This window comes from Bos mutus, chromosome 14, assembly GCF_027580195.1.
Source record: "Bos mutus isolate GX-2022 chromosome 14, NWIPB_WYAK_1.1, whole genome shotgun sequence".
In the NCBI taxonomy this organism is placed as follows: Eukaryota; Metazoa; Chordata; class Mammalia; order Artiodactyla; family Bovidae; genus Bos; species Bos mutus.
This window is the reverse complement of record NC_091630.1, coordinates 39,236,859-39,263,593: the sequence shown is the minus strand read 5'-3', so window position 1 is coordinate 39,263,593 and position 26,735 is coordinate 39,236,859. Positions and strand designations below refer to the sequence as shown.

The following is a 26,735-nucleotide window of genomic DNA, read 5'->3' as shown; positions in this document are numbered from 1 at the left end:
TTAACTCATCTTCCCAAAGTCCCCAGAGAGACGATAACTACTTGTCCCTATTCCCTAGCAACCCAGCAGCCCCTTCCTTGTGTGCCAAAAGTAGAAAGCAGCAGATCTTGCTCTGCTGAGAGATCCCCAGGAGTCCAGAGACATTTAAGTTCAGCTGTGCTAGGAGACAAATGACAATCGTGCCTTTCTGCTTTTAGTTGTCACCACAGCCAGACATGGGGTCACCCTGAGAGACTAGAATCTACCAAAGATATGGCCAAAGGTGAAAGAGAAAACACGAACAAGTAAAAACAACGTTTAAATAGACGTTTCCAACAGTCAGCAGGTTGTGAAGACTTCTCAGGCCTCTGAAACCCTTTCCTTTTTCCTACGTCTATTTGTGCAATGAAACAAGTGTGAATCAAGTCAAGCCTCCTGGCTCCTAGGTAGGTACAGCCCAGTTCTTAGCTCCTAGAAGGATTCTGGGCTAAGGCTCCACTCTACTTGGACTGTACTATCAGGCCCCCAAAACGGGGGGAGCTGCCTGGGAAGGACTGATTTCCATTTCAAACTGCATTCTGGTACTTTGTACTCCAGCACCATTGGCCGATCAATATTTAATGCTTGGAGATTCTGACTCTGCGGGAGTCATGTCAGGGGACCTTGGGAGCCAATCTGCTTGAGCTTCTGAGTGATAATTATTCATGGGCTCCTGCCTCTTGCTCTTTCTCTCGCACGGTCCCACTCTGCAGACTCAGTGCCTTATTCAGTCTTCTCTCTCGCTCTCTGCGCTGCTGTAGCCGGACCCTCCGCCTTCGCCACCGCTCAGCATCTGCACATCCCTACAATGGCTAAAACAGCAATGGGTAAGGCATCGCGCCTCGTTCTTTCTCGGCTCCACCTGAAGCCCACCTCTTACCTTTTCTCTTAGAGCTTGGAAGGCATTCGGAGATATTTTCTAGAAGAAAAGACATTATTGGTAACACAGGAATCGGGAAGGATGGAGGCAGCTCCGGGGTATGAGGGAGGGCAAAGAGGGGATCTTTGAAAATCTAAAGCTAAGGATTTTTTTTTTTAAGGTGGAAGCAGGTAAGTTGCCGTCCCATGGGGAGCGAATTTATTGTTTCCATATTTAAAATTAAGGCTTAGCCATGGGGGGAGGGGGTTACCTTAACTATATGCCTCAAATGGGTTTAAGGGACATTTTGGAAAGTGCTTTGTAACGTCCTTTATTTCTTCTCTAGTTAAAGATTAAGAAAGTAGGAAAATAGGGAAGAGGAAAGAGGATGGGAGAAAGGAAAAAGAAAAATGTAAAGTCAAAGTGGTCCCATCTAGGCTGTTCGGAAGATGGGTGGAGACGAGGAGAGGCGGGTGAAGAACCGGGCAAATTTTATGGTATTGTCTGGTGGCAAAAACCGCTAGTCCTGGGGCGCGGTGTGGGGAGGCAAGGGCGCGGGGCGGGGTTGCAGGGAGACCTACACTCCTTTGTTTTAGGGAGAGGGAGGGGATGGAGAAAGGAAGTCGGGAGGGCACAGAGGGCGCGGGTGGGCAGCTGCAGGGGCGGGGACGCGCGCGGTTAGGGAGGGACAGCGGTTTCGCAGGCGCTGGGGTGGGGTTTCTTTGTGTGAAGACAAGCCGTCCCGGGGTGGGGGGGCGAGGGGAAGGCACCTGCAGCGCGGGGCACACAATGCGGACTGCCCCACCCTGTGCGAGCCGCGCCGGCGCCCTCCCCCCACCCCCACCCGGTGCAGCATCTCCCGCGTAAAGGGGGGCACGGGTGCGGAGCGCAGCGCGAAGCCTGGAGCCCGGCCCTGGGTAGACAGCGACGCCACGCCCCGCGCCTCGCGCTCCAGACTCCCAGCCTCGGCTTCCAAGTGAGACCTGACCATTACCCCCGCCTTCCCCACCCTGGCCTCATTGTTCTGTCTATAGAGAGAAGAGGAGAAAAGTGGGTTAAACATTTTTCTTTTCAAAACCACATCACCTAGGGTGATTAGACTTAAACGCGATAAATTCTTCCTTCACTCATTTGATCGGTGCGGGAAAAGCTTTTGGAAGCTAGATATGAGTACACATAATAATTCAGATACAAAAGAGGTCAAGGTCTTTAACTGAGCCAAGTGATATAACAGTTTTGTAGGTCAAACAGTGCCAAATATCCGCAATTTTCATAGGCTCAGCCGGTATCAAGAGACAGATACCAAACGAGGTTCCGGATCCAAGGCCTCCAACCCCAACCCCTGGGTCTTGCGCCTCCAGGGCCCTTCGGCGGCCCCCGGGGACAGGCAGGGAGGGGCTGGAGCTCGGGCGGCGGCTGGAAGCACCCCTCCCCCGGAGCGGGATGCGTAGAAGGGAAAAGAGGCGAAAGAGGTTTGCTCTGGACCACTCCGCCCTGCCCCACCCTCCCAGGCGCAGCCGGGGAGACCTCCGGCTCAGATTCTTGGGCAAAGGGAAGGGGGCTGGGGAGGGGGGCCCTAGAGCGATCTGCAGTCCTAGTGCCCTCTTTTCCAGCCCCGAGGTCTAGAACAGACAGGACGCCCCTCGATGTGCCCAGACCCCGGACGTTGCTCAAATACGGGCTCGGAGCCGCTCCCAGCCCACCGAGTGGCTCTGCAGAGAGGCCGGCCCGAGCCCTGCCCGGCCACACAAAGGCGCGGCCCCACCCCTGCCGGCCGCCGGGCCGCAGAGGTGACCCCTTTCCAGGAGTGCGAGGGGCGCTTCTCTTGCCCTCCCACAGTCCTGGGAGCCTGGGATTGCTTCCCCCAGCCGAAGCACACGACTCACGCCCTGTTCAGGTGGAGACCCCTTGGGTGGTCTTGGTGCGAGAGACCCTCGCTCCTCGAGCGAGGGCTCGGCCCCACCCTTCCCAGCTGGGGCGCAGACCCGACAGCGGCTGGCCAGATGGGGGCGCACTTGGCGAGCAGGCGCGTGGATCGCAGCCAGCCCTGCAGAGCCCCGCGCCGCGCCCTGCGCGCCCCTCCCCGGAGCTGGGCGCTCGCCCCCCGCGGGTGCAGCCCAGGAGACCGGTTTCTACGCAGTGTCCTGAACTACCCCAACTCCCCACAGGCGTGGTTCACCCTCAAGTCGGGCAAGTGTCTGAGAATGGGGGATGGGGGCGATCTGGCTCTGCGCTCTGCACCCCCACCGAGAGGTTTCTGCTGCAGGAGGACTTCTGCAAACTCATCACCATCATCAGTATTACTGCTGTTATTTCAAATTATTATTGTTTGATGACTCAGGTGCCGTATTTGTTCAAACGGTTTGAATGATCGCATTTCAATGAGGATTAACCCTTGCTGCGCTAGCTTTTCTTCCTTCTATTCCCAACTCCCCTCTCCCAGAAAAGAATGCATTTCTTCTTTAATTATACTTTATAAAACAAGTATATGTTTGGTTGTTGTAGGGATTTTGTATGTTCATAAGTGAAGGTGCTTGCTAAGGGCAGGGCTTGTGTGCCAAAGATTGCTGGAATATTCTCCGCAGAGAATTGTTTGTGGCTGCAATATGCATATATATATATAATTGAAATATTATGATCTTAGCACTTGTATTCCATAGGCCATATCTATAAACATATCAACGTACTTTATGCACAAAATTTTAATTGTTTCTTTTTTATTTTCGAAACTCAATTTTGCACAGAAATGTGGGTCGTGAAACAGTAGCCATCGTTCCATTAATAAAAATTCCACCCCAAATATGATCAATGCAAGGGCCCTTTCTGCCATGAGTAAGCAAATCAGGAAAAGAAGTACAACCTCTGCATTATTAAAATAATGGATTTTGAAATCATTCCAGTTGCAACGCATAATCAATTAATCACCAGGGCGGATGCTTTCTCCTGATTCATTAAACAATTATTGTATTCAGCATGATTGTACTAGATGCGTATAATACTCTCTGTTATCGTCTCTAATGAAGTGGACACCGTCTAAATGGATACATAAATAACTAGAAGTCGAAAGAGGAGGATTTGGTCAAAATTTCAGGATAAGATGGAAAGAGAAATAGCAGTAGCTTATCATTTAATCTTATATGTATAGTTCATACCAGGTGAGTAAGCTGAGCCTACAGTAAGCATTACTGACCCAGTGTAGCCAAAGGCAAGTAACTGTTTTAATGATATAAATTAATACATTTGCTGGTGGTTGTCTTACCTGAAAGAAAATAATTTTTTCAGTGGTGATTAAGATTGGATGGTTTGTCATATTAAAATCTACAACTTTTAAATTAAAGTTAATTAAAATTAATCATGCCTTTGTGGTGTGACTTACAGATTTGTACTAAATTATTCTAAGGAGAAAAGGAGTGTTTTTATTGTCAGAGGAATTGTCTCTGCCCTTAATCATTAACATTTTTAGCCGAGTTGTATAGTTACATTCAAAATGCATTTGCTTACTTTCCTATTTTTTCATTATTAATGGATAGAACCCGGAATAAGCATTTGACACATTGTATCTTCCATCAAATAATTGGTTCTCAGTGGTGAAATGCTGCAAGAGGTTACATTTTCCTCAGATTCAAGAAATGTCCTCTCCCAGTGTCATAAAGCCGGTTCATGCAATGAAATAGTCTTCCTCCCTGTAATTTAGGATCAAAATAATTACTCAATTCTGTGATTATCTAGTTGTAGCTATCAAGCAGAATTTTTAAGCTAAATTTGTAAAATTAAAAATGAAATGGAAGATAAATCAATTGCATAATGAGGATTTTTGTCATTGATAAAGCCAAACCATTTTTAAGAAAATGCCTGATTTATCAATAACTGTGTTTTTTATTCCAGCCAACTATACATCCACCCCACCCCAGCCCCACTCCCACCAGCTCATTGCTCACATAGGCCACCAGCTCATTGCTCACATAGGCTGGAGGAAGCTGGTCTCAGAGCCGAGGGCTACCTTTTTTGGGTGTGGTCACCCCAGGCTGCTGATATTTAACTCCAATTCACTCTAGTTTCCCCTGTGGTCTTAGACAAATACACATTATTCTGTTGTCACACAATCTGTGACCTTGTATAAAAAAAACGCAAGAAATTTTCGGGGAAAAAAAAAAAATTTAATTAGCCAGCGACCCAGATGTTTCCAGAACCGAGGCTCTTTGCTGGTTCTTCGAACTGTGAAAGCTTAGTGCCTGCATTAACTTTTCACACCACTAGAGGGCAATCATGTTCTCAAAAAAGTAGATTTGCCTTTTTAAGCAAATTTTACTTGCTTATTTAAGCCCTGTTTCAAATACTTGCTATTTATTATAATAACTTCTTTTGCCTGAAGGATTCACTTGCTTACTGGATAAGTTAATGTCATGCTTAACCTAGTGAATGAAAAGGGTTTGTGCACTTTTTCAAGGAGACATGAAATGAGCCATCTTAACAATCTGAGAGTAGGTGTTCAGTTCAGGAAGTAGGTGTACCTCCTGGTTAATTCTCTGATGATTTTACTTTTCTGGTATCATTACATTGTTATTGTAATGTAATTTATATTATTTGGGGAGTGGATACATAGTAGACAGTGGTCAGTAGTAATATCAAGATTATATAGGTACAGAATGTTTCAACGTTTAAATAAATTAATTAAACAAAAACATTGTTTACTTATTCATTTATTTAAAATGTGCTCATTGTTGTGGACGCATCTGAATGCCACTCTCCACCTTCAGGGATCTTGCAAGTTAGTGGCTAAAGCAGACAGATACAATGTGATACTGAGAGGGCTCCCCCACCCCCCAATTGGCTGTTACTGTTTCCTACTTTTTCAGCTTTTTTCCATTTAAAGGATATCTCTTTTAAATTAAATCCAGTGTGATTTCAGCTCGAATATTTAAATCTAATGTTTTGTCAGCTTTCAATAATTATTGAGTATCCCCTTGTAGTAGTTTTATTAGTTTAGTAGAAAATTGATGTTAATTTTAATGAAATAAGAAGAAACAGATAAGCATAAGCCAATTTTTAGGATTATCAAAATTGGATTTTTTAAATGTTTGCATTGGTAGGGAATTCTTTTTCTCTTATATTTCATGTAACTATAATCCAACCGTAAAATATTTAATCAGTTCATATTACTATGTTCCCCAGATATAATATGCATGTGAATTACCCCCGACTTTCATTAAAATGCAAATTTTAATACTGTAGGTCTGGTTGAAGCCAGATATGCTGCATTCCTAACAAGTTCCCAGAAGATGCTGATTCTAACCACCAAATACATTGATTTAAGAAATATAAAACTGTAATATATACGTACCTTCCACAGTAAGCTCTGACATTATGTCTTAACATTTTCAAGGCTATGGCAATCTTTACAAAATATTTCACCTCCAATCTCATACACTTAGGGATTTTATTCCTCTGGGAGTTATGTGTTCTGTGCCATCCATTCTCTTTTAATTGGACTTTTAAAATATATTCGTATTGCAGGACTCAGCAGAAGACCTTCAGGAGAATGTGGAAATAAGAATTTGTGCATGTGTATGTGCCTGTGTGTGTGTGAGAACAGAATGTAACCTGTGGTACAGCTGAGAAGGATCACAATAATGCTCGTTCCTGTCATTCGCAAAACAACATGCAGAACAAAAAGTTCAATTCAGAACCTTTACTTGTGGAATGTTGTGCAAAAGTCTGTAACCCCATTTACCACATTGACTAATTCATTGCCAGTATTCCACACACTAAAGAAATTAACAAGGAGGATCTAGCAGCACTAAAATTTTCTCTCAATACATCCTGCATTTATCACTTACCAAATTATCTAAGAGCATTTCTTCCTGGACACCATATTAGCAAATTATTAATAATCTACTGAGTATGGATGGATATTTGAAAACAAATTATGTGTGTGTTATCTGCTTATGTAAACTAATAAGGGACTTCTGTTATTCAATGCAGACTTTCTAAAAAGGTGACCTAGAGGTAAAGAAATGTGCCGTCAAGGAATATCATCAAAGATATCCTATGTCAATCCTTCCATGCAGTGGGTTGCTGACCATCCAAACATTACCACATCTCTGGAAATGCTATCCTGATACTATGCATAGAAAAGATACTATGCATGAAATATCTCAAATTATAAATTTACTATTTCCCAAATAGGGCATTAAAAACATGGTCCCAAAATAGAGCTGACCAGAGACAGTACAATACACTGTTTTTCTCCGTGAAATTAGAGTAAGCCTCAAGGTTATCCATTTTTTTGTTCCTCCTGTCCATTTCAGGGTCTCTCAAAAGCTAGGAAACTTTCCATTTTTGCAACTCCTAGTACATTTCAAAAGGAAGAAGACAGCATTATTAAAGTAATACATGTTTTGAACATTTAATCCTAGCAGTCTTGATAGCTGGATGTGTACTTCATCAGGACATAACAAAAAAATCTAAACTAGTGGTCCTTGAAGACTGAGCCAAAAAAACTTGCTGATTGGTCCTTCAATCAATAGTTTTCCTATGATGCTGGTTGTTTTCAAGAGTCATTCTTCTGGCACAGAAGTAAATTTCAGAGTGTCTATAAGAAATTCCTTTATTGATTTCATCCTTACATAGCATATATAACATGCTAGACACTAAACACTTCACACATTTCATTATCCAGGCCTCCTCAACAGTCAGTACCATTATAGATGAGGAAACTGAGGCCCAGAGAAGAGGAATGGCTTTCCCAAGGTCACATAGTTCCTCAGACCCAGAATTTGAACCCACGTGTCCTGGCTCCAGAATCTTCATCTTTAATGGGTAACCTTACATGTCAGAGGTTTTCTCAGTGGGGTTTGAGCCAGTGATACTGCCATTTTGTTTAACAGGCCCAATGGGCTCATCCTTTCTGAGCACAGATGCACCTTGAAGATGAAACACCTTCAAATTAATGACTCGCTATAATAGCTAACCTGGGGCTTATTACAGTAATTGCCATGATTCAGGCTTTTGGAGAAAGAGAGCTATGAGACCTTGGGGGCTGTAATACATGGCACCACCTGGCTCGCTGAAGGCTCAGCTGAGAGCACAGCAGGGACTTCTTATGTGGACACAATGATTTTCTTTCTGGAAAAAAAAAATCTTATCAGTATCATCCCAGTTGACATATTTCAAATGGACTCTCAGCTGTCTCCATAGGCCCTAGATGTATAATTTTAATATTTTGTTTTATAAAATATATCTAGGGCTAAAAGAGATACAGCAGTGGTACCCACATTGAGTATAACCGTTAGACATTACCTGAAGATTTCTCCATCACATTGTCTCAAAAGCAGGCAGGCAGGCAAGACTGATCTGTGAGAAGGTTCTGAATCACCTGTGAAACATTTTAAATTATCTTTTAATAAAGGAATCAGGTCCTGTCATTTGTCAAGGAGACATTTGCAGTAGTAAAATCTGTGTTTATATAGCCCATTTTTATTAGTCGTGATTAAAGATAACAATTTGTGTTCATTTGTTCTTGCAAAACACTTTTATGTGAATATAAAGGTTAATTAATGCATCTCAGCAATCATTTTGCTAGTCATCTGGAAATACAGCTTCTCGAGGAATTGTACTTAAGAAAAGAAGCCACATACTCTACCATAAAACCATAACCAAAATTTTAAGGTTTTTCTCATTTGTAATTTTGTTGACCTCCAGATTAAAATATTTAATACTTTGAAAAATTATAAGATTCCAAAAATTTGTTTTTGTGACCAAACATAGATAATTATAGTTCTTGTATAGTACATTAAATGTAATGCTTTCTGGAATTGATTTTTTAAATTATAAAGTGGTGGCTATAAGAACGCTTATTTAGCAGTTATTCTTCTGGAATAATTGTACTTTAGATGTCTGATTGTTTATCATTCATTAGCACAAGTACTTAGTATAACAATAAATCCTCAGTGATATGAATCTGTCAATCTCTTGGTTATATGTCTATATCAGTATAAAAAGAAATTGATGACATTCATCTAGACATAGTTCCACAAATACTTGTACAAGAAAGTATTTTAAAGTTTAGATTTTCCTTCTACTCCCTATCTTGGAAGATTTTTTTTTCGCCCTTTTAAAAGCAACCATAATGGAGCCAGTTTTGTTCCACTGAACAAAACTGATTACAGTAAGCCTAATAACAGTCTTTCAGTTTGGGCTTTCTAATAAATAGAAGCCTAACTCACATGATAAAGTTCAATCTATAAAATGATGTTTCAGAACTGAGACGAGAAGACGAGAATATCATATCAAGATGTTACTTCTTAACAGTTCTAGACTCTAATGGAGAGGAGCACCAATCATGTCAAGCAATTGGAGGGAGGCTATGCAGCCTGCCTTGGAACCCTGCTTCAGAACATTCAGACTTGTCTTTACTACTCCGTGCTTCTTTTCTTTCCTAACACACTAATGTCTATTGTTACTTAAGTCTTAGCTTTATCTGAGCAGTGTCAGTTAGCATCCTTCTCACTGTAGTTGTTCAAACACAGGAAATATCACGAGTCGATTCTAGCCTTTTGATGTCCCGGTTACATGATCCAAGACTCCTGTCACTTTAAAAATCATCTGTTCATTCTACTTCTGACCTACTTTTTCCTTTTAGAATTAAAAAAGAAGCACATAAACATAGGAGATTGAAAATGTTCAAAAGAAGAATTAGCATGGGACCTTGTGGTTTTCAGAAAATATTCACAAGCTCCATCCTTTTTAACTTTCAAATACTCCCTATGAAATGATCATAGTATACATGTTACTCTGTTTAAAAATGCTCAAAAAACTTACTTAAGCAAGTTTACATATGATAAGTTTTAGAGCTAGAGCCAGAACACATTGCATTATATATGTAATAGTATATATAACATATATATGGTATATATAATATATATTTTTATTATACATATTTATATGTGTAATAAAGATATGTATATGTCTTTATTAGACCTTTATATACATATTTCTTTATTAGAACACAGGTCTAGTAAAAATACACATCTTTATTAGACCTGTATATGACTTTATTGATATATGAAATCTACAAAACAAAATAGAAATTCATAGATAGGTGAGGGGGTGCAGGATTGGGCAAAATAGGTGAGAAACATTAAGTACAAGTTTTCAGTTATAAAAAATAAGCCACAAGGATATAATGTACAGCATAGGTAATATAGTCAATAATATTGTAATAACTTTGTGTTATACATGATGACAGATGGTAACTAAACTTATTGTGGGAATCATTTTATAATGTGTAAAAATATTGAATCAATAGGTTGTTTACCTGACATTAATATAATATTAAAGTGAATTATACTTTGATAAAAAGATGTAGATATCTAATATACATTGTATATCTTAATATTATATGATTAGGTAGAATTAGATTAGATATGATATCTATGATATATATCATATATATTACACCTGTATTAGATATGTTATGATAATATATAATTAAGTAAGCTAATAAAGCTTAGCACTTTCTCCTGTCCAGTAATGAAATATGCACAAGTGAAGAAAGGCAGGCATTGAGTGGGTTTGCCTTCAGTCTAAAGTTATTAATGGTTAATGGCATTAATTAAAATAGATTCAAGCACCCATTCCATTCTGAAGCCTATGCAAGGTGTTGTGAAAATATAAATAATCATGGTCTGCACCCTTGGAGAATTTAGTTTTTTGAAGAAAACAGGACCCTGAACATACAAAAAAATAATAATAACCAGTAATAATAGCTTATAACTATAAATAGAAGTATCTGCCATTTTAACAATTGTACTATACCACCCTGCAGTATCATCACAAGACAGAACATGATACACTAAGACCATCGATTAGGAAGCACAGAGATGCACCCAAAGGCTGTTAAGGCAACTCTGGTAAATCAGAAGTGGATATGCGGGTTAGATGGACATAGTTTTAAGTCTTGCCCCATCTACTCACTATCTGATAATCCTTGAGTGAATTATCATCTCTATACTGCCATTTTCTCAATTATATCTCACAATATATCTCAGGGAAAAATAATACCACCTAAATTACATGGTTGTTGACAGAAAAAGGCAAATACTGTATGGTATCACTTATATGTGGAATCTAAAAAAAGTACAAATAATATTATTTTTGCATACATGCAAAACAGAAACAAACTCACAGACATAGAAGGCAAGTTCATGGTTACCAAAGGAGAAAGGGGAGAGCGGAGGGACAAATTAGGGGTTTGGGATGAACAGATACAGACTACTATGTATAAAATAGGTAAGCAACAAGGAATTACAGCCATTATCCTATAACCTATAATGGAGTATAATATGAAAAAATACTAAATCCCTATACTGTACACCCGAAACTATTGCAATGTTGGAAATCAACTATACTTTGATTTTTTAGAAAATCACATGGTTGTTGAGAGGATTAAGTAAACAATTCAATATTAAGCATTTCATAATCCAAATCCATCACGGCCTTCCCTTGTGGCTCAGACAGTAGAGAATCTGCCTGCAATGCGAGAGACCTGGGTTCGATCCCCTAGAGAAGGGAACAGCTACCCACAACATTATTCTTGCCTGGAGAATTCCATGGACAGGAGCCTGGCAGGCTACAGTCCATGGGGTTGCAAAGAATCGGACACGACTAAGCGACTTTCACTTCACAATCCAAATAGTAATCCCCTTCCCTGCCACCTTCAATGGATGATGAAAACGGTAAACAAAAATATTAATTTAAACAACTAAATTTGTTTACTTTGTAAATTTTACATGTAATAACAAATTTACTACAATTACTTGGAATTTAGAAAATTATCATTACTAAATAATTCCTTGTGGTAGAGGGAGAACTGATAACACTATTTAAGAAACAGCTGCCAATATCATATATCTCTAAGATAAATCCATTCCAGGAAATGCCAGAATCAAAAGTATTGGGTAGGCCAAAAAGTTCATTCAGGTTTTTCCATAAGATGTTAGAGAAAACCTGAGCAAACTTTTTGGCCAATCCAATACATTTCTTCTGAATTTATTTCTCATCTCATGTTTCTCTGTTGTATTTCATATCTCCTCCTCCCTCAAATAAATAAAACTAACCCTCTTGCCTACCTAGTAAGGCTCATCAACATAAAATATCATATTCAATAGAAATAAAAACTGATTCCAGAAGCATTAAAATGTAAAAGTCTTCACTGAATTTTCTTGGAGAGCAGTCTCTTGTTCTTAAAAAGGTTATTAACCTATCAGTTTGGGGGGAAATTATATCACATTCCACACTCAGACACACACACAGAGTCTCTTGTTCTTAAAATCTTATTAGCCCATCAGTTTTATCCAAATTTGACATCACTTGACTATTTCATAATCTCTCTTTCCTGTTTCTTCAATTTGCTCCCTACCTGGAACTCTCCTGCTCTCCTCCATTTTCAACACCCATCCTTTAGCTACATCTTTTCTTTCAGGAATAACTTCAGATATTTCTTACCTGGACCATTTTAGCCTTCCTATTCTCCACCCATTAGTAAATAAGCACAACAGAAATAACTAAAGCCAAGCAGTAAAAACAGAATGCTCCTTAGATAACTCTGGTGGGGAAATGGATACAGAAATGTACAGTTTAGTATTGTTCTCCAAGTCATCCATAAAAATAATACCTTTTCAATCAGTAGTGTTCCAAGTACTGATCAGTAAAATACTGTAAAATATTAGTCAAATGTTATTATTTAAATAATTAAGATAAGTAAGATTAGCATTCATCTGACATCTGATGTTACAGAGACTTAAGGGAGCATAATTGACTACTGACTTAAAGGGGCATTATCACTATTTTGATTTGCCTCCAATCCATCAATTCATATAAATATATGGTACATAAACCTGAAATTATATTTATGACATAATTGCAGGCATATTAATAGAAACGTTTATATTTACAAGTGTAGTGTAGTCCTTTTACAAATTAGATTCTGTTGATGACTACCATCTACATATAAAAATGCTTCATATTGTTCACATTTATAGGCCATAAAATGCAGATGATAAAATATACTTTCTCATACTTTCTACTTTCTCATAAATAAGAAATAATGACAAAGGAGGAGCTTTATATGAAAGCATCAATACAATTTAAACACTCACGAGGTCATAATATATTACACTGAGTAGAAAAGTTCAGCTGTAAAGAAAATGTAGACATTCTCTCCCCTTAAAAAGTCAAACAAGGTTCCAAATGCCTAACCAAAACACAAAAGTACAGAGAAAAGACCTACATCTCTTCCATTAACAAAACACTTGGTTTTAAAAAGAGCTTAGTAGTAGAACATACAAAAGAAAATGCAATTCAGTGTCTAGGATGAACATTTTTTATAAGTTCAGCATTAACACTGAAGAAATATTGAATTAAGCTGCTTTGAAAGAATTGAATTCCATCTGCTGAAATTTTTCTTAAAATGAATTTTTTAAGCATACACAGTAGCAGTCTGTATTGGTTTTGAGTTTCAGAAAGCTATATTCCAACATATGCAAGAGAAGAGTCACAGAAAAATGTAACTTGGGAGAGAAGAATGAATTTTATGACCTGCTTGCAGAGCTGAAAAGAATAAACGCATACCCACTTTTGCTGCTGTGTGTGTGTTGGGGTTTCCCTGGTGGCTCAGGTGGTAAAGAATCTGCCTGCAATTCAAGAGGCGTGATTTCAATCCCTGGTTTATGTAGATCCCCTGAAGAAGGAAACGGCAGCACATTCCAGTATTCTTACCTGGAGAGTTCATGGACAGATGAGCCTGGCAGGCTACAATCCATAGGGTTGCAAAGAGTTGGACATGACTGAGTGACTAACGCACACACACACTTCATTGTCAGTAAAAGAATTGCAGAAAAATATATAAATTGGGAGAGAGCAATGAATTTTATGGCTTGCTTACATAGCTGAAAAGAATAAATGCCTACCCATTTTTGCTGCTACTGACAACAAATAGCCAACATTTTATCACTTTGATAAATTTTAGAAGTGAATACATGGAGTGAGGACCAGTCAGCGAAGTCAAATAAGGTTTCTCAGAACTGCTTCTGAAAAAGAGTTTGGTCTCCTAGAAACAAAGAGTAAGCAGGCTTTGCAAATCAACTTCAAATCTAGCTCTCCTTGATCTTTCTTCCTGTGAACTCTACAGGTTTACCATCTAGCAATGCACTGGGCAATTAGCCACATACTGACTTGTAGCACCTTTTTGTGGTCATCATATTCCCTGTCATTTATTGTCCTCCTACTACGCATGAACCAGTGACATGTATACTCCTCTGCCCTTTTTCCTATTTCATTGTTATGTCAACTCTTAAACAGGTTTCATTATCCCCCCTTGACAAGGAAGGAAGGAAGAAGCCACAGGAAGTTCTGTAACTTTGTCGAAGTCACACACATTGTTCAGGGCAGAGGTGGGTTTCAGGCTTCAAGCTCTCTCTATTCGCTCCAACTGCCTTCCAAGAATGGTTGTTGACTTTGTGTGTTGCTACAGACATTATTTGTCTTATATGCAACTATACCAAGGGTTTCTTTTAGGCGGAACCACATTTCATGTACCTCATCTCCCCTCATGGCTGGCAGTAATAATACTGTTGGCTAATGTGCATTGAGTATTTAGTGTGCTGAGTGTAGTGAAACTGTGCCAAATACCTTAAGATTATTACCATCCCCATTTCACAGGTGAGCAAGGGAGGGAGGGCAAGCCACCCACAGCTAGTAGGTGCTCGGGCTAGGATTTGAAATAGATCAGTCTGACCCCAGAACCTGCATGGGCAACAGTGCCTACAGCCTCCCTTGGATAGAGCAGGGGCTCCATTTGTGTTCAGTAATTTGATGAGATAAGGATGAAGCTAAGTCTCAGAATTACAAGAAGAAAAATGCCACAGCATTTCACTATAGCCACACTCTGCAGGACTTCAAAAGTCAAAAAGCCAAGAACAAGTTAGAGAGGATTAATCTTTATAACAATATCTTATACTAGTTAGCACTTGAGTTTCACAAAACATCATTTAATTCAGTCTCTACAATGATATCGTATCCTACCCTCATTTTTTGGATTAACTCATATTTAGAAGGTTTAATAAATTTGTTAAAGTCGGATAGATCCTAAAGTAGAGCGTAAGTCTTGAGTTCTTACTCATGTTTTTTCTATTATGCCAAGGAAATATTTACTTATCTTTAGTCAGTATCATGGGCTTCCCTGGTGGCTCAGCTGGTAAAGAGTCTGCCTGTAATGCAGGAGACCCAGGTTCAATCCCTGGGTTGGGAAGATTCCCTGGAGAAGGAAACGGCAACCCACTCCAGTATTCTTGCCTGAAAAATCCCATGGAGTGGATCCTGGCAGTCAGTTCTCCAGGCCAGAATACTGGAGTGGGTTGCCAGTCTCTTCTCCAGAGGATCTTCCCAACCCGAGGATCAAACCAGGGTCTCCTGCATTGCAGGCGGATTCTTTACCAGCTGAGAAAGCAGGTAAAGCCCAGAAAAGCAACAGAACCTATAAATGAATGCAGAGGAAACATTTACCTGCCTCTTTTTTTCTCCTTACATAGAGGGACGTGATTACCAGCTGTGAAGTTGACCTTATGAAAGACAGGGTGAGCTTAAATTTTGCCTGGAAACTGAGCAGTTATTGTTGTGTTACTAACTAGTACCATTTGAAACTATCGCCATAGTTCCAGCTATGGGATAAGAGCTAAGTTACAGAAGCAGGCCACTGCAAAGCACAGAAATTCCTGTCTGTAGCGCAAAAGGAAGTTAATAAATTTACTGGAGAGAATCAGTGAGCTCAGTCTGGGTCAAACATCTGGGCTCTTAACCCCCCCACTCTTCAGCTATCCTCTGTGGGGAAGCCAGCTGAGCCACAGAGAGATGGGGGTGGGGGTGGGGACAGGGGAACAGTGGGGTGGGGGGGCTGGTATCATTTGCAGCTTGTGACACCTCCTCCCTGCTCAGCCACCAAAAGATTAGAATTTATAGAACACTAACTGCCACATCCCTGGAGAAGGAAATAGCAACCTACTCCAGTATTCTTGCCTGGAAAGTCCCACGGACAGAGGGGCCTGGCAGGCTACAGTCCACAGAGTCGCAAAGAGTCGGACACAACTGAGCAACTGAGCGCAACTGCCTCACACAACTCTGTATGCACACGTTAAATGAGACACCTTCTCTCACCCTCAGAACCTTAAATATGGTTGGGAAGAAATGATTAACAGCAAACACAACAGTAGAGGAATAAGGGCTAAGCTTTGTGAAACAAGCTAGGAATATGACTGTGGCTTTTTTTTTACCTGCCATTGCAAAGCCCCTTGCAATGGAAACCATCAAGTTTGAGTCCCTTCTGTGTTTTGGAAGCCACAACCATTAGAGACATTTCTGAATTTTCACCTTAACCTAGTATTCAGATCCTCTGTCCTGCTCTATATATTATTACTTGAACACTTCTTTGAACTTGTGAATAATATCCCAAACCACAAGCACACTTTTTTATGAATGTGTTTAGGCTGAACAAATCTAGGCAAAACAGAACATAAAGGAAAACCCATATTGTGCCTGTAAGTATTATGTATTACCAAGCTGTGATTTTAAAATAATATGAGCAATTTATTATGCCAAATTCTAATTAATATTTATCTATACAGGTCAAATACTAGATACCATTTTGCCTTCAGGTTTTTAATTAGGAATGTTTATGAGCAAGTCAAAGGCCACTTGCTACATAAAATAAGATGCATGTTAGTCTGATCTCACTCAACCAGTTATAATGATATGTAATCTTTCTCATATCTTACGAATGAGTATTAAGAACTCAAAAAGAACTCCAGATGGCATTCAAAACCTTACATTTTATGCATCACCTGGTCTGCCTAATTGTGAAAATAGATACATATTTAAAGCCAAAAATAGATCTTCCATGTAGTATGGGGTAAAGTTGTTTGCTTGAATAGTTAGACAATTTGAAATTCAAACCATAAGTAGCTTTATTAATCACATTATATATAACATTTTATGTCTATCATGTAAATATTTATTATGAAATACAAAGTTTTGGTAAGAGGAAAATTTACAAAGCAAAAATATGAAGAGAAAGTTTTCCTTTTCTTAAAAAATGTAATGGCTTAATTTGTTTAAAAGAAGGTAGATAAAGGAAACCCTTAGTGCAGAAAACACAAAAGAATGAATCAGCACATAATGAGAAAGCTAACCCATTTAAAGACAAAATTGCTAAATTTGTAGAATCATAAAATTCCAGAGCTTGGGAATACCAACTATCAATGAGAAGGAAAAAAAAAAGTCCAGAGACATTAAATAGCTTGTCCAAAGTCTTAACATAAAAATCTTAAGTTCTGAGATGCCTTCAAAATTCTGCTCTTCCTTCCAGTTCTGAGATGCTATGGCTAGTGATTCCAATTGCATTAAACAAAATGCAGACCTAATAATATTTATGTTGATGATCTTAGCGTAAGTTTTTGAGAAATAGTGCTCACCAATTCGAGTCAACCAGATTTCGTAGAGGCAGAAAAACAATGCATTACCAGAACATAATAATGTTTTGTTACATTATTTCCTCAGTAATAATATATTTTCTCAAAGTATGAACAAACTCTCCTGATCACTCAGTTATTTTTATTTGTATCTTATAGGTTAAATGGATTGTGAAATCCACCCTTAAGAGAACATACAGTTACTTTTTAAATATTTCTGGACTTTTTGTGACATATATTGCTTTTTCAAATAAATCAAAACCCAAATTTCAGTATCTTTAGCCTTTCTGTAGCCATTTGCTTTATTACAAAAAAAAAAAAAAAAAAAGGATATTTTGTCACACAAAGAACAGTAACTTAACAAAACTACATTTATCTTAGTACAAGCATATAAAACTTTTGTGCCACTGAAAGTGACAATTTCTTAGAAGAGCTTTTATTTCCAGAAGAAACAAAAAGATGTGAAAGAAAATTTGGAAAACTTCTCTTGGACCAAGTTGCCTTTTATATTTTAATCTTGTTTGTAACAGTCATCACCCAAAATTGACTGGGGAATTCAGAACCTTCTGACATTTTACTTACTTGCTTTTTATATTGCTTTTCATCCCTTGCAGAAAATTATACTTATGTAAGTTCAAGTATATGATGGGAAGAATCTTATTTCAGAAAATGAGTCTTTACATGATAAAGCTTGAGAAAGTAGCATTTGATTTTCAAAACAGAAAGCAATTTCCATGGCATATTTAGGTTAACCTCGAAATTCCTTCCATACTCTTTAGCTGCCTCGAAAATAGATGCTGAAGGTAATCACCCAGTGAAAGCTGCACCTTTAAGAGACTTCACATTCATTTCAAATGCTCTGGTACTTTCATCCATTCCCAGAGATATTCAAGAAGAGTATCACTCAATTAGTGTTTTTTAATACTGGTAGGAGTTCTAAATTTTGATAATGTCTATTTTCTGTTTTTCTTTAAATATATATGTGTTCGTTCTATTCTCTGTGACACAGAATGACTGCAGGACATATTACTTAAGTGTGACTAACAAGGTCACAAGATTTGTTTTCATTCAGGGGGAGAAATTTACCTGACTGCTCAGTTTTTGTTCCCTACTCCAGTTACCTAGGCATTTAATACACAGTTTTTGAATGGATGACTAGATTACAACTCTGAGCAACATGCTTTGAAAATCCAGCTTTTAGAGCACCAGTGAGTAAATGTTACAGTCAGACTCTAGCATTCTCCTCAGGTTTTGAGGAACAAACAACATACCGGCTCCTATATGAGGCTTTTGTGGCCTTTTCCTGAAATATTGTCTATTAATCATTTATATACCATTCATTTCCTAAGAAAAACTTTAGAGAGACTGCTGTAAATACAGCATGTGTACTACCCAGATAGGAATTCTAGTCAATGGAAACTTATTAAGTATTATTTAACAATACCAGTAAGTTAAATACTTCTTTTATTCTCAGTTGCAGCTAGTAACTATTACAAGTAGTAAGGGTTTTTTAAGACCCATTCAGAACTAAAACAACAATATGGAACTCTTCAAATGCATAGAAACATTCCAGCATTCCAAGGGAGTAGAGGTTTGTGTGAAAACTTCAAGAACTGTGCTTTCAACTTCTAGCAAATTTTCAGATTGGTAGAGGAATTAAATCAGGATATAACTAACAGGGGACTTCCCAGGTGGCTCATGGCAATCCACTCCAGTATTCTTGCCTGGAGAATCCCATGGAAAGGGGAGCCTAGCAGTCTATAGTCCATAGGGTCACAAAGAGTCAGACATGACTAAAGCGACCAAGCGCACACACACACACACGTAACTAATAGGAATTGTCCCACAAATTATTGCAGAATCCCTGCTTAGTCAGATTGTTTTCTTCTTAATGTTCTGTATAAATTAGCATATTCCATTATCTGAAGATAGGCAACCCCATCTTGTAATGACAGAGAGGACTCCCTTTGAATTCCTTGTATCTTCAGCATCTAAACCATTGATCAATTCAAGGAAAAAGTCAACTGGCCCATTAAGTGAGATAAAGTTATGTGAATCTTATAGATTTTTTTGTTTCTCACTTGTCATAAAAGCCTTGCATTTTTTATTTCTGAAAGTTCTTGCTTGCACTGAGAATATAATAGGAAATTCACCATATATGCAGTTTTATACTTCCTTTTTCAATCTTTGGAAGGAATGATGCTAAAGCTGAAACTCCAGTACTTTGGCCACCTCATGCGAAGAGTTGACTCATTGGAAAAGACTCTGATGCTGGGAGGGATTGGGGGCAGGAGGAGAAGGGGACGACAGAGGATGAGATGGCTGGATGGCATCACTGACTCGATGGACATGAATCTGAGTGAACTCCGGGAGTTGGTGATGGACAGGGAGGCCTGGCGTGCTGCGATTCATGGGGTCGCAAAGAGTCGGACATGACTGAGCAACTGATCTGATCTTGCAATTCAGAAACATGAATCACAGTCAGACTGAATTCTAAAATCCATGGGAAGGGGAACCCAGGGCTTATTTTCTAGAGAAAGGCTACATATTACAAGAAAAAGAATAAAGAAACCAATATCCTCCTCATTGATGACCACAACATTTTTGATTCTAGAATTTATATCATAGTCAGTCTGCATAGGAAGTATGAGTTTTGCTGAATTAAGAATGGGTACAAAGTATCTTTCTACTCTCAGTCAAAAGTTAAAAAGTAATAGGACAAGATTTAAATCAGTTGGGTGTCACATTTGGCCATTTTGGAGACACAATTCAAAAAACATCAAGGCAGCCCCTGAAGGGCCCTTTCATAGTGTCTCAGATGGTATAGAATCTGCCTGTGATGCAGGAGACCCAGGTTTGATCCCTGGGTCAGGAAGATCCCCCGCTGAGGGGAATGGCAACCCACTCCAATATTCTTGCCTGGAGAATTCCATGGACAGAGGAGCCTGGTGGGTTACAGTCCATGGGGTTGCAAACAGTCAGACACAGCTGAGCAACTAACACTTTCCACTTCAGGAGACCACAGGGAAGAAGAGAAAAAAAGGGCGAAAAAAAGCCATTGCTCTATGAGAACTTCACTCAGCCAAATGAACAAACTCTCTGTTCTTCCACTCTGGTTTTCTCTCATTTTAGTCCCAACCAATTTAGCTATCAGCCTAGGCTTGTGACTACTGCTGGAGACTTAAGAAAAATATACCCTTTGATACCTAGAATTAGGCTTGGTAATAAAATCTTGACTTGCAGACAAAATAAAGTGCTTCCATTACTCCTGTGTAAACCGTAGTGTAGTTTGGTCTCCATGTAAGACTACAAGAATTTCTTTCATCACGGGGAAAGATAAAAGAACAGCACCCTGCATGATTAAATTCTCATTAAACTCAACGGACGTTTGGCTTGGAAGTAAGAGTAAGGTGAAGTTCCAAGTTGATACAATTTACTGCTTTTATTACAGTTTTGACCACAGGGACTGATTCGGGTCACCCAGTTTCTTTTCCTTGTTACAACTGCTCGACCAATTATCAATGGAATTGTAATTTAAGAGTCTCATATGCTTCTGCAAAATCCAATGATGGGTTGTACAGCTTTGACCTTCTTAAATGTCCCTTGATTTGATTTGATATCTATTCCTACAGAAAAAATATGCTGCTTTGGCTGATCAAAATATTAACCTTTCAAAACCTCCGTGGCTATTATAGCTTAGGAGATCATAATTCTTATGGGGAGATGTGCATGGAATAAATACCAGCTGAATCCATATTTATACTATGCCAATTAGCATTACATCATCATGGCAGAAATATCTAGAACATTACCTCATATCAGAGATCTTCTGGGATGTTAAAATAGATCATGAAAAATCTGAGATTTCTTTTTCATGTAAATGTTAAGTTCTCAATTACATATTCATCAAGCAAAGTTTTTTTAGGCCCAGATAGAAGCCAATATAGTATGCAAATGTTTTAAATAAAGTCATCTTCATGCATTTCATCCTTCAAGAGGAAAATCAGTGCTGGGGCTCTTGAAAGTATTTCTAAATGGGTTGATAGATTTGACTTTTAGAAAATAATCTGACCTGAGGCTCTAGGACTCCAAAACAATCAGACTACCAAACACAACACACACACACACACACAATATGGTCAAAATCAAGTTAAAGTGAGCAGCAGGAGCTTAATTTATGACATGAATAAAGCATCAAAAAAAGAGCTTATAGGTAACTGATTCTCACCTATTTGAAGACTTATAAAATAGGAGGGCTACAGAGGAAGACAGAGTTAAGAGATCGGTGGTAGAATGTGGGTTCGGTGTTTAATGACTGTGGGTATAAATCTTGAGCCTTTTTAGAACTGATTAGCTTAGGACCCTGTTTCTCCCCTTATGTCATTGAAACCGTGTCACCAGCACCCAAAGGACTACCAAGAATATCCACAACTGTCACCCCCATTGGCCAGATTCTAAAGATGCCCCTACCTGAAAATGCTAGGCCTTTTTTCCTCAAAGAAAGAGGTGTTTTAATTTACTGTTTATATGTAACAAATTGGAAAACTTCAAATGTTGTCAATGAAATCTCTTAGAAACCAATGCAAATATACTTGCTGTAAACCCAGTGCTAGGGAACTATATCCTACCTTCCGTATATCATCTACCTTGGCCCTTGACTTTCTGCCTAGAGACCTTTCAAAAGAAGAAATTTAGATTGACTCCAAGTTGTGTATTTTAGGACTTGCAAAAAAAAAAAAAAAAACCTTTGCTGGACTAAGGTGATCACAGGGAAAACATGAGAAAGGAAAGGAAGAAAGGAAGGTGCTAACAGACCCTGAGCATCCTTCACCAGACCCCCTGAAACACAAGTCCATAGTCAAGTGGTCAGTGCCCTGGATGACTGTTCATACAGATGTTAAGAACACTGTTCTGTGGCGACACAGATAAGCAGCCCATTCAGCAATTATGAAGTATTTCCTCCCAAATGTATATAAATGATATTTCCAGAGCATTCCATAACTGTCATTCATATATTAATAGGAATTCTAATACATATCACTTTATTTTACACTCAGCATTAGCCAAAACTGAAAAGTCAAATAAAATTTTTCTCAGAATGAGTAACCAAATGATATTTTTGTCCAAGCCAAATAACAAAGTGAGTATGAGAAGTCATATTGATGGCCACTCCCACACAAGCCAAGTGAAATACAAAACTGAACATTTTTTAAAAACTCATTTTTAATTATTTGGACCTTTCAAAAACAATGCGGTATATTGCCATGAATAATATACATTATTTTCTTGTTGAAACACAATATGTATAAAATTAAGATGTATTTGAAAGTTTAGGCAAAGGGTTGGAGTCTGATATATATTTAGAAGAATGGGAAAAACAATTTTATACATATATAATATATGTTATATGTTCCCAACCCAGGGACTGAACCCAGGTCTCCTGCACTGCAGGCAGATTCTTTACCACCTGCTTCCCTGGTAGCTCAGACAGTAAAGAATCTCCCTGCAATGCGTGAGACCCAGGTTCGATCCCTGGGTCAGGAAGATCCCCTGGAGAAGGAAATGGCAACCCATTCCAGTATTCTTGCCTGGGAAATCCCATGGACAGAAGAGTCAGCAGGCTACAGTCCATGGGGTCAGAAAAAGTCAGACATGACTGAAGCAACTTAGCATACACATTGCTATTATTCAGAGTTCATTGTAGCCACTTGGAAAAAATGGAAAAACTATGTGTTCATACACCATTAGGTTAAGTGGATATTGCTATAAAATCATTATACATCATGTGGGTTGAATTTTAAATCAATTTACTAGAGAAATACACTTACTTGAAAACATTAATAGTTAATAGCAAATGCAGCCAACAATGAAAACTATTATATGGAATTACCTACCTCTGCCCACATCCTTACAAGCATGTACACTCTGTTTGGTGTTGAGTGTAGTGAAAAGATTAATATATGCTGACTTCCAAAAACCAATGAAGGAAATGATTGTCAATTCAAAGGGTGAAATTTCAATAGTGAAATCTTAATAACATGTTTCTAATAGCCTTTGCCCTTGCTTGGGATTTGTTTTATTGGTAATAAAAAGTTTATCCAAATTATATATATTTCAGTACTTCAACCCATGGTCTGTTTTCTGCAAAGCCAGCTTATCTTACTGGACTCAGTTTTAGCAACACTTTGTCTGGAGAGCTTCCCTTGGCTACCCAGCCATGAGGCTCTCTCACTCTCTTCCCTCTACCCTTGACTCCAGATTTCTATCAATTCACCTTTCATAAAATCCCTTGCATCTTCTCTTTCCTTTCCCTCTGCATTATCATTTCCCAAAGTCACGCTGCCTTCTCTACTGAACTTTATTCAGTTGTTTCTTAACTTTATTCAGTGTGTCTCCTGATGTCTTTCCTGAATAAAATGTCCAAATAGATCTAAGAAGAGCCTTTTATCAGGTAATTCCACTTTCAAAATGTTCAACGACTACCTATTGCTAGGATGACTTGTAACAGACAAATTTTCCAACCGTGAAAGAGGATGTCATTAATGGGCTTCAACCAGGGTGACACAGGCAAACCAGAACTTACAGAAAATCAACCCAATGCCAACTCTGTACTCTCAAACTTTCTCACACAAATATTCCTAAGGGTGGGATCAAACTCTCAAGTTCAAATTTCTTTTAAATTTACACATTTAAAATTCTTAAAATACTAACATTGTAGTATATATTCATTTTTGTTTTAATATAAACATAATGTTTTAAGTCACAACAATCCTTTTACATGAGCAAAAGTTCAAAACATCTTACCCAAAATCCTGGCATACAACCTCAAAGAAGACTTACTATCAGGGCACAACTTCTAACATCCCTCTGTGGCACAGTCTTTGAGAAGGCTGTGTACTGAAACACGGAGAACGCCATTCACAAAGATTAAGTGAATGATGCTCCCTGGAATGAGCTGAGTCATTCATCCTTAAGTGAATTCACTGTTCCACCCATAAAAGTTTTCCGTATGGTCTCTTTAGAAGAGACCATTTCCATGTCAACAATAATAAATTTGGGTTGGTCAAAAAGTCCATTTGGGAACTTGTTATGGAAAAACCCAAATAAGCTTTTTGGAACCCAATAAAATACAAGATAATCAGTTAAAGTTGAATATCAGAAAAGCATAGAATGGCTTTCAGTATGTCCCATGCAATATTTGGATTAAAGTTAACTAGATGTTGGTATTTTTATTTGCTTTACATCTGGCAACTCTAACTATAAAGTCATTCCTGACCACCCTCTCCACAAACCCAGGACTTGGAGGTTCTTCTGAATTTCTAGTACGAATCATCTGTACCTCTATTTGACACTTACCTTATTTTGCATGTGTTTCTGTCGCTTTTTAGCTTCCCTGGTGGCTCAGATGGTAAAGAATATACCTGCAATGAAGGAGACCAGGGTTAGATCCCTGGGTTGGGAAAATCCTCTGGAAAAGGGCATGGCAACCCACTCCAGTATTCTTGCCTAGAGAATTCCATGGACAGAGGAGCCTGGTGGGCTACGGTCCATGGGGTCACAAAAAGTCAGATACAACTGAGCGACTAACATGGTTCAGTTTCACACTATCGCTTTTTACATCTGTATACTTCACTTCCCTGACTTGAAAGCTCCTTAAGAATGAGGACACATATATTATATCTCTTTGTAATTCCATAATGCCTCACAGAAACTGTTGACCATGGATAGTGACCATAAATACTTTTTAATTGAGAGACATTCAAAATCAATGAGCAAAATAGCCAACAGTGATTCACAAAGCAACTGCTTTCTGTTCCATTCAGGACTATGCTGTAAATTAGTTTATAAATGAGTAAGATGCAACATTTGCCTTTAAAGAGCTTAGTTTAATAAACAAAAAGTACACATCAAAAACTAGTAATGAAGGAGTCTTGTTGTTCAGTTGCTAAGTCATCTCTGACTCTGTAACCCCGTGGACTATAGCCCACTAGGTTCCTCTGTCCGTGGGATTCTCCAGGCAAAGATACTGGAGTGGGTTGCCATTTCCTCCTTGACGGGATATCTCTGATCCGGGGATCAAACCTAGTGTCTTTTATGTCTCCTGCACTGGCAGGCAGGTTATTTACCACTAGCACCACCTGGAAAGCCCAGAGTTTGCTCTAATTATGTCCATTGAGTCAGAGATGCTATCTAACCATCTCATTCATTCTATACCATCCCATTCTCCTCCTGCCTCCAATCTTTCCCAGCGTCAGAGTCTTTTCCAATGAGTTGGTTCTTTGCATCAGGTGGCCAGAGTACTGGGGCTTCAGCTTCAGCATCAGTCCTTCCAGTGAAGGAGCAGTATATAATCAAGTAGAGCAATATAATAAAGATTAGGTATTACAGCCTACTAAGAACAAGAGGAAATGACAGCCCACTCCAAGTGTTCTTGCCTGGAAAATCCCATGGATGGAGGAGCCTGGTAGGCTGCAGTCCATGGGGTTGCGAAGAGTCGGACACGACTGAGCGACTTCACTTTTGCTTTTCACTTTCATGTGTTGGAGAAGGAAATGGCAACCCACTCCAGTGTTCTTGCCTGGAGAATCCCAGAGACGGGGGAGCCTGGTGGGCTGCCGTCTATGGGGTCGCACAGAATCGGACACGACTGAAGTGACTTAGCAGTAGCAGCAAGAACAATAGGAGATCAATGTGGATAGCAGCCCTAAGAGAGGGAAACAGTGAGGAGCGGGGATCTGAATGGAGATTCAGATCTTGGGAAGGATGTAGATGAGAGGAGAGGATTAGAAAGGGCAGTGCCACCTAGGGGAAAGTGTGGGTAGTGCAGCAAGGGAGGAAGAGACCCATCTTCACAGGCTGCCTTTGCTACCTTCCAACTCAGCCGGTGAAGAATCTGCCTGCAGTGCAGGAGACCCAGGCTCGATCCCTGGGTTGGGAAGATCCCCTGGAGAAGGAAACGGCAACCCACTCCAGTATCCTTGCCTGGAAAATCTCATGGACAGAGGAGCCTGGTGGGCTGCAGTCCATGGGGTCGCAAAGAGTCGGGCTACGACTGAGCAATTAACATTTAATGACTTACTTTGCTACCTGGCAACAATCAGAATTTCCTTGGGCTGTGGTTTCAACTGGCTTTAAGGGGTTGCCTAGGATTCAGAGCAACTATAGGAGTGAAAATCTACGCCATAGCTACTGCCGCTGCTGCTAAGTCGCGTCAGTCGTCAGTCAGGCTCCTCTGTCCCTGGGATTCTCTAGGCAAGAACACTGGAATGGGTTGCCATTTCCTTCTCCAGTGCATGAAAGTGAAAGTGAAGTCGCTCAGTCATGTCTGACTCTTAGCG

The 26,735-nt window shown here is 39.3% G+C and overlaps 1 protein-coding gene and 1 non-coding gene across 2 annotated transcripts in view; both read left to right on the top strand.

Moving 5' to 3' along the window:
* The first annotated feature begins 725 nt into the window (after nt 1-725).
* STMN2 (stathmin 2) overlaps nt 726-26,735 on the top strand; it is a 57,788-nt gene continuing 31,778 nt past the window's right edge. The window contains exon 1 of the mRNA XM_005898577.2: nt 726-845. Within this exon, the coding sequence (XP_005898639.1) occupies nt 827-845 (19 nt within the window). The 5' untranslated portion in view covers nt 726-826. The remainder of the gene's footprint in view (nt 846-26,735) is intronic.
* Nucleotides 15,114-15,185, top strand: TRNAY-GUA (transfer RNA tyrosine (anticodon GUA)). Its single transcript has one exon. It is a non-coding gene; the product is annotated as a tRNA-Tyr (tRNA).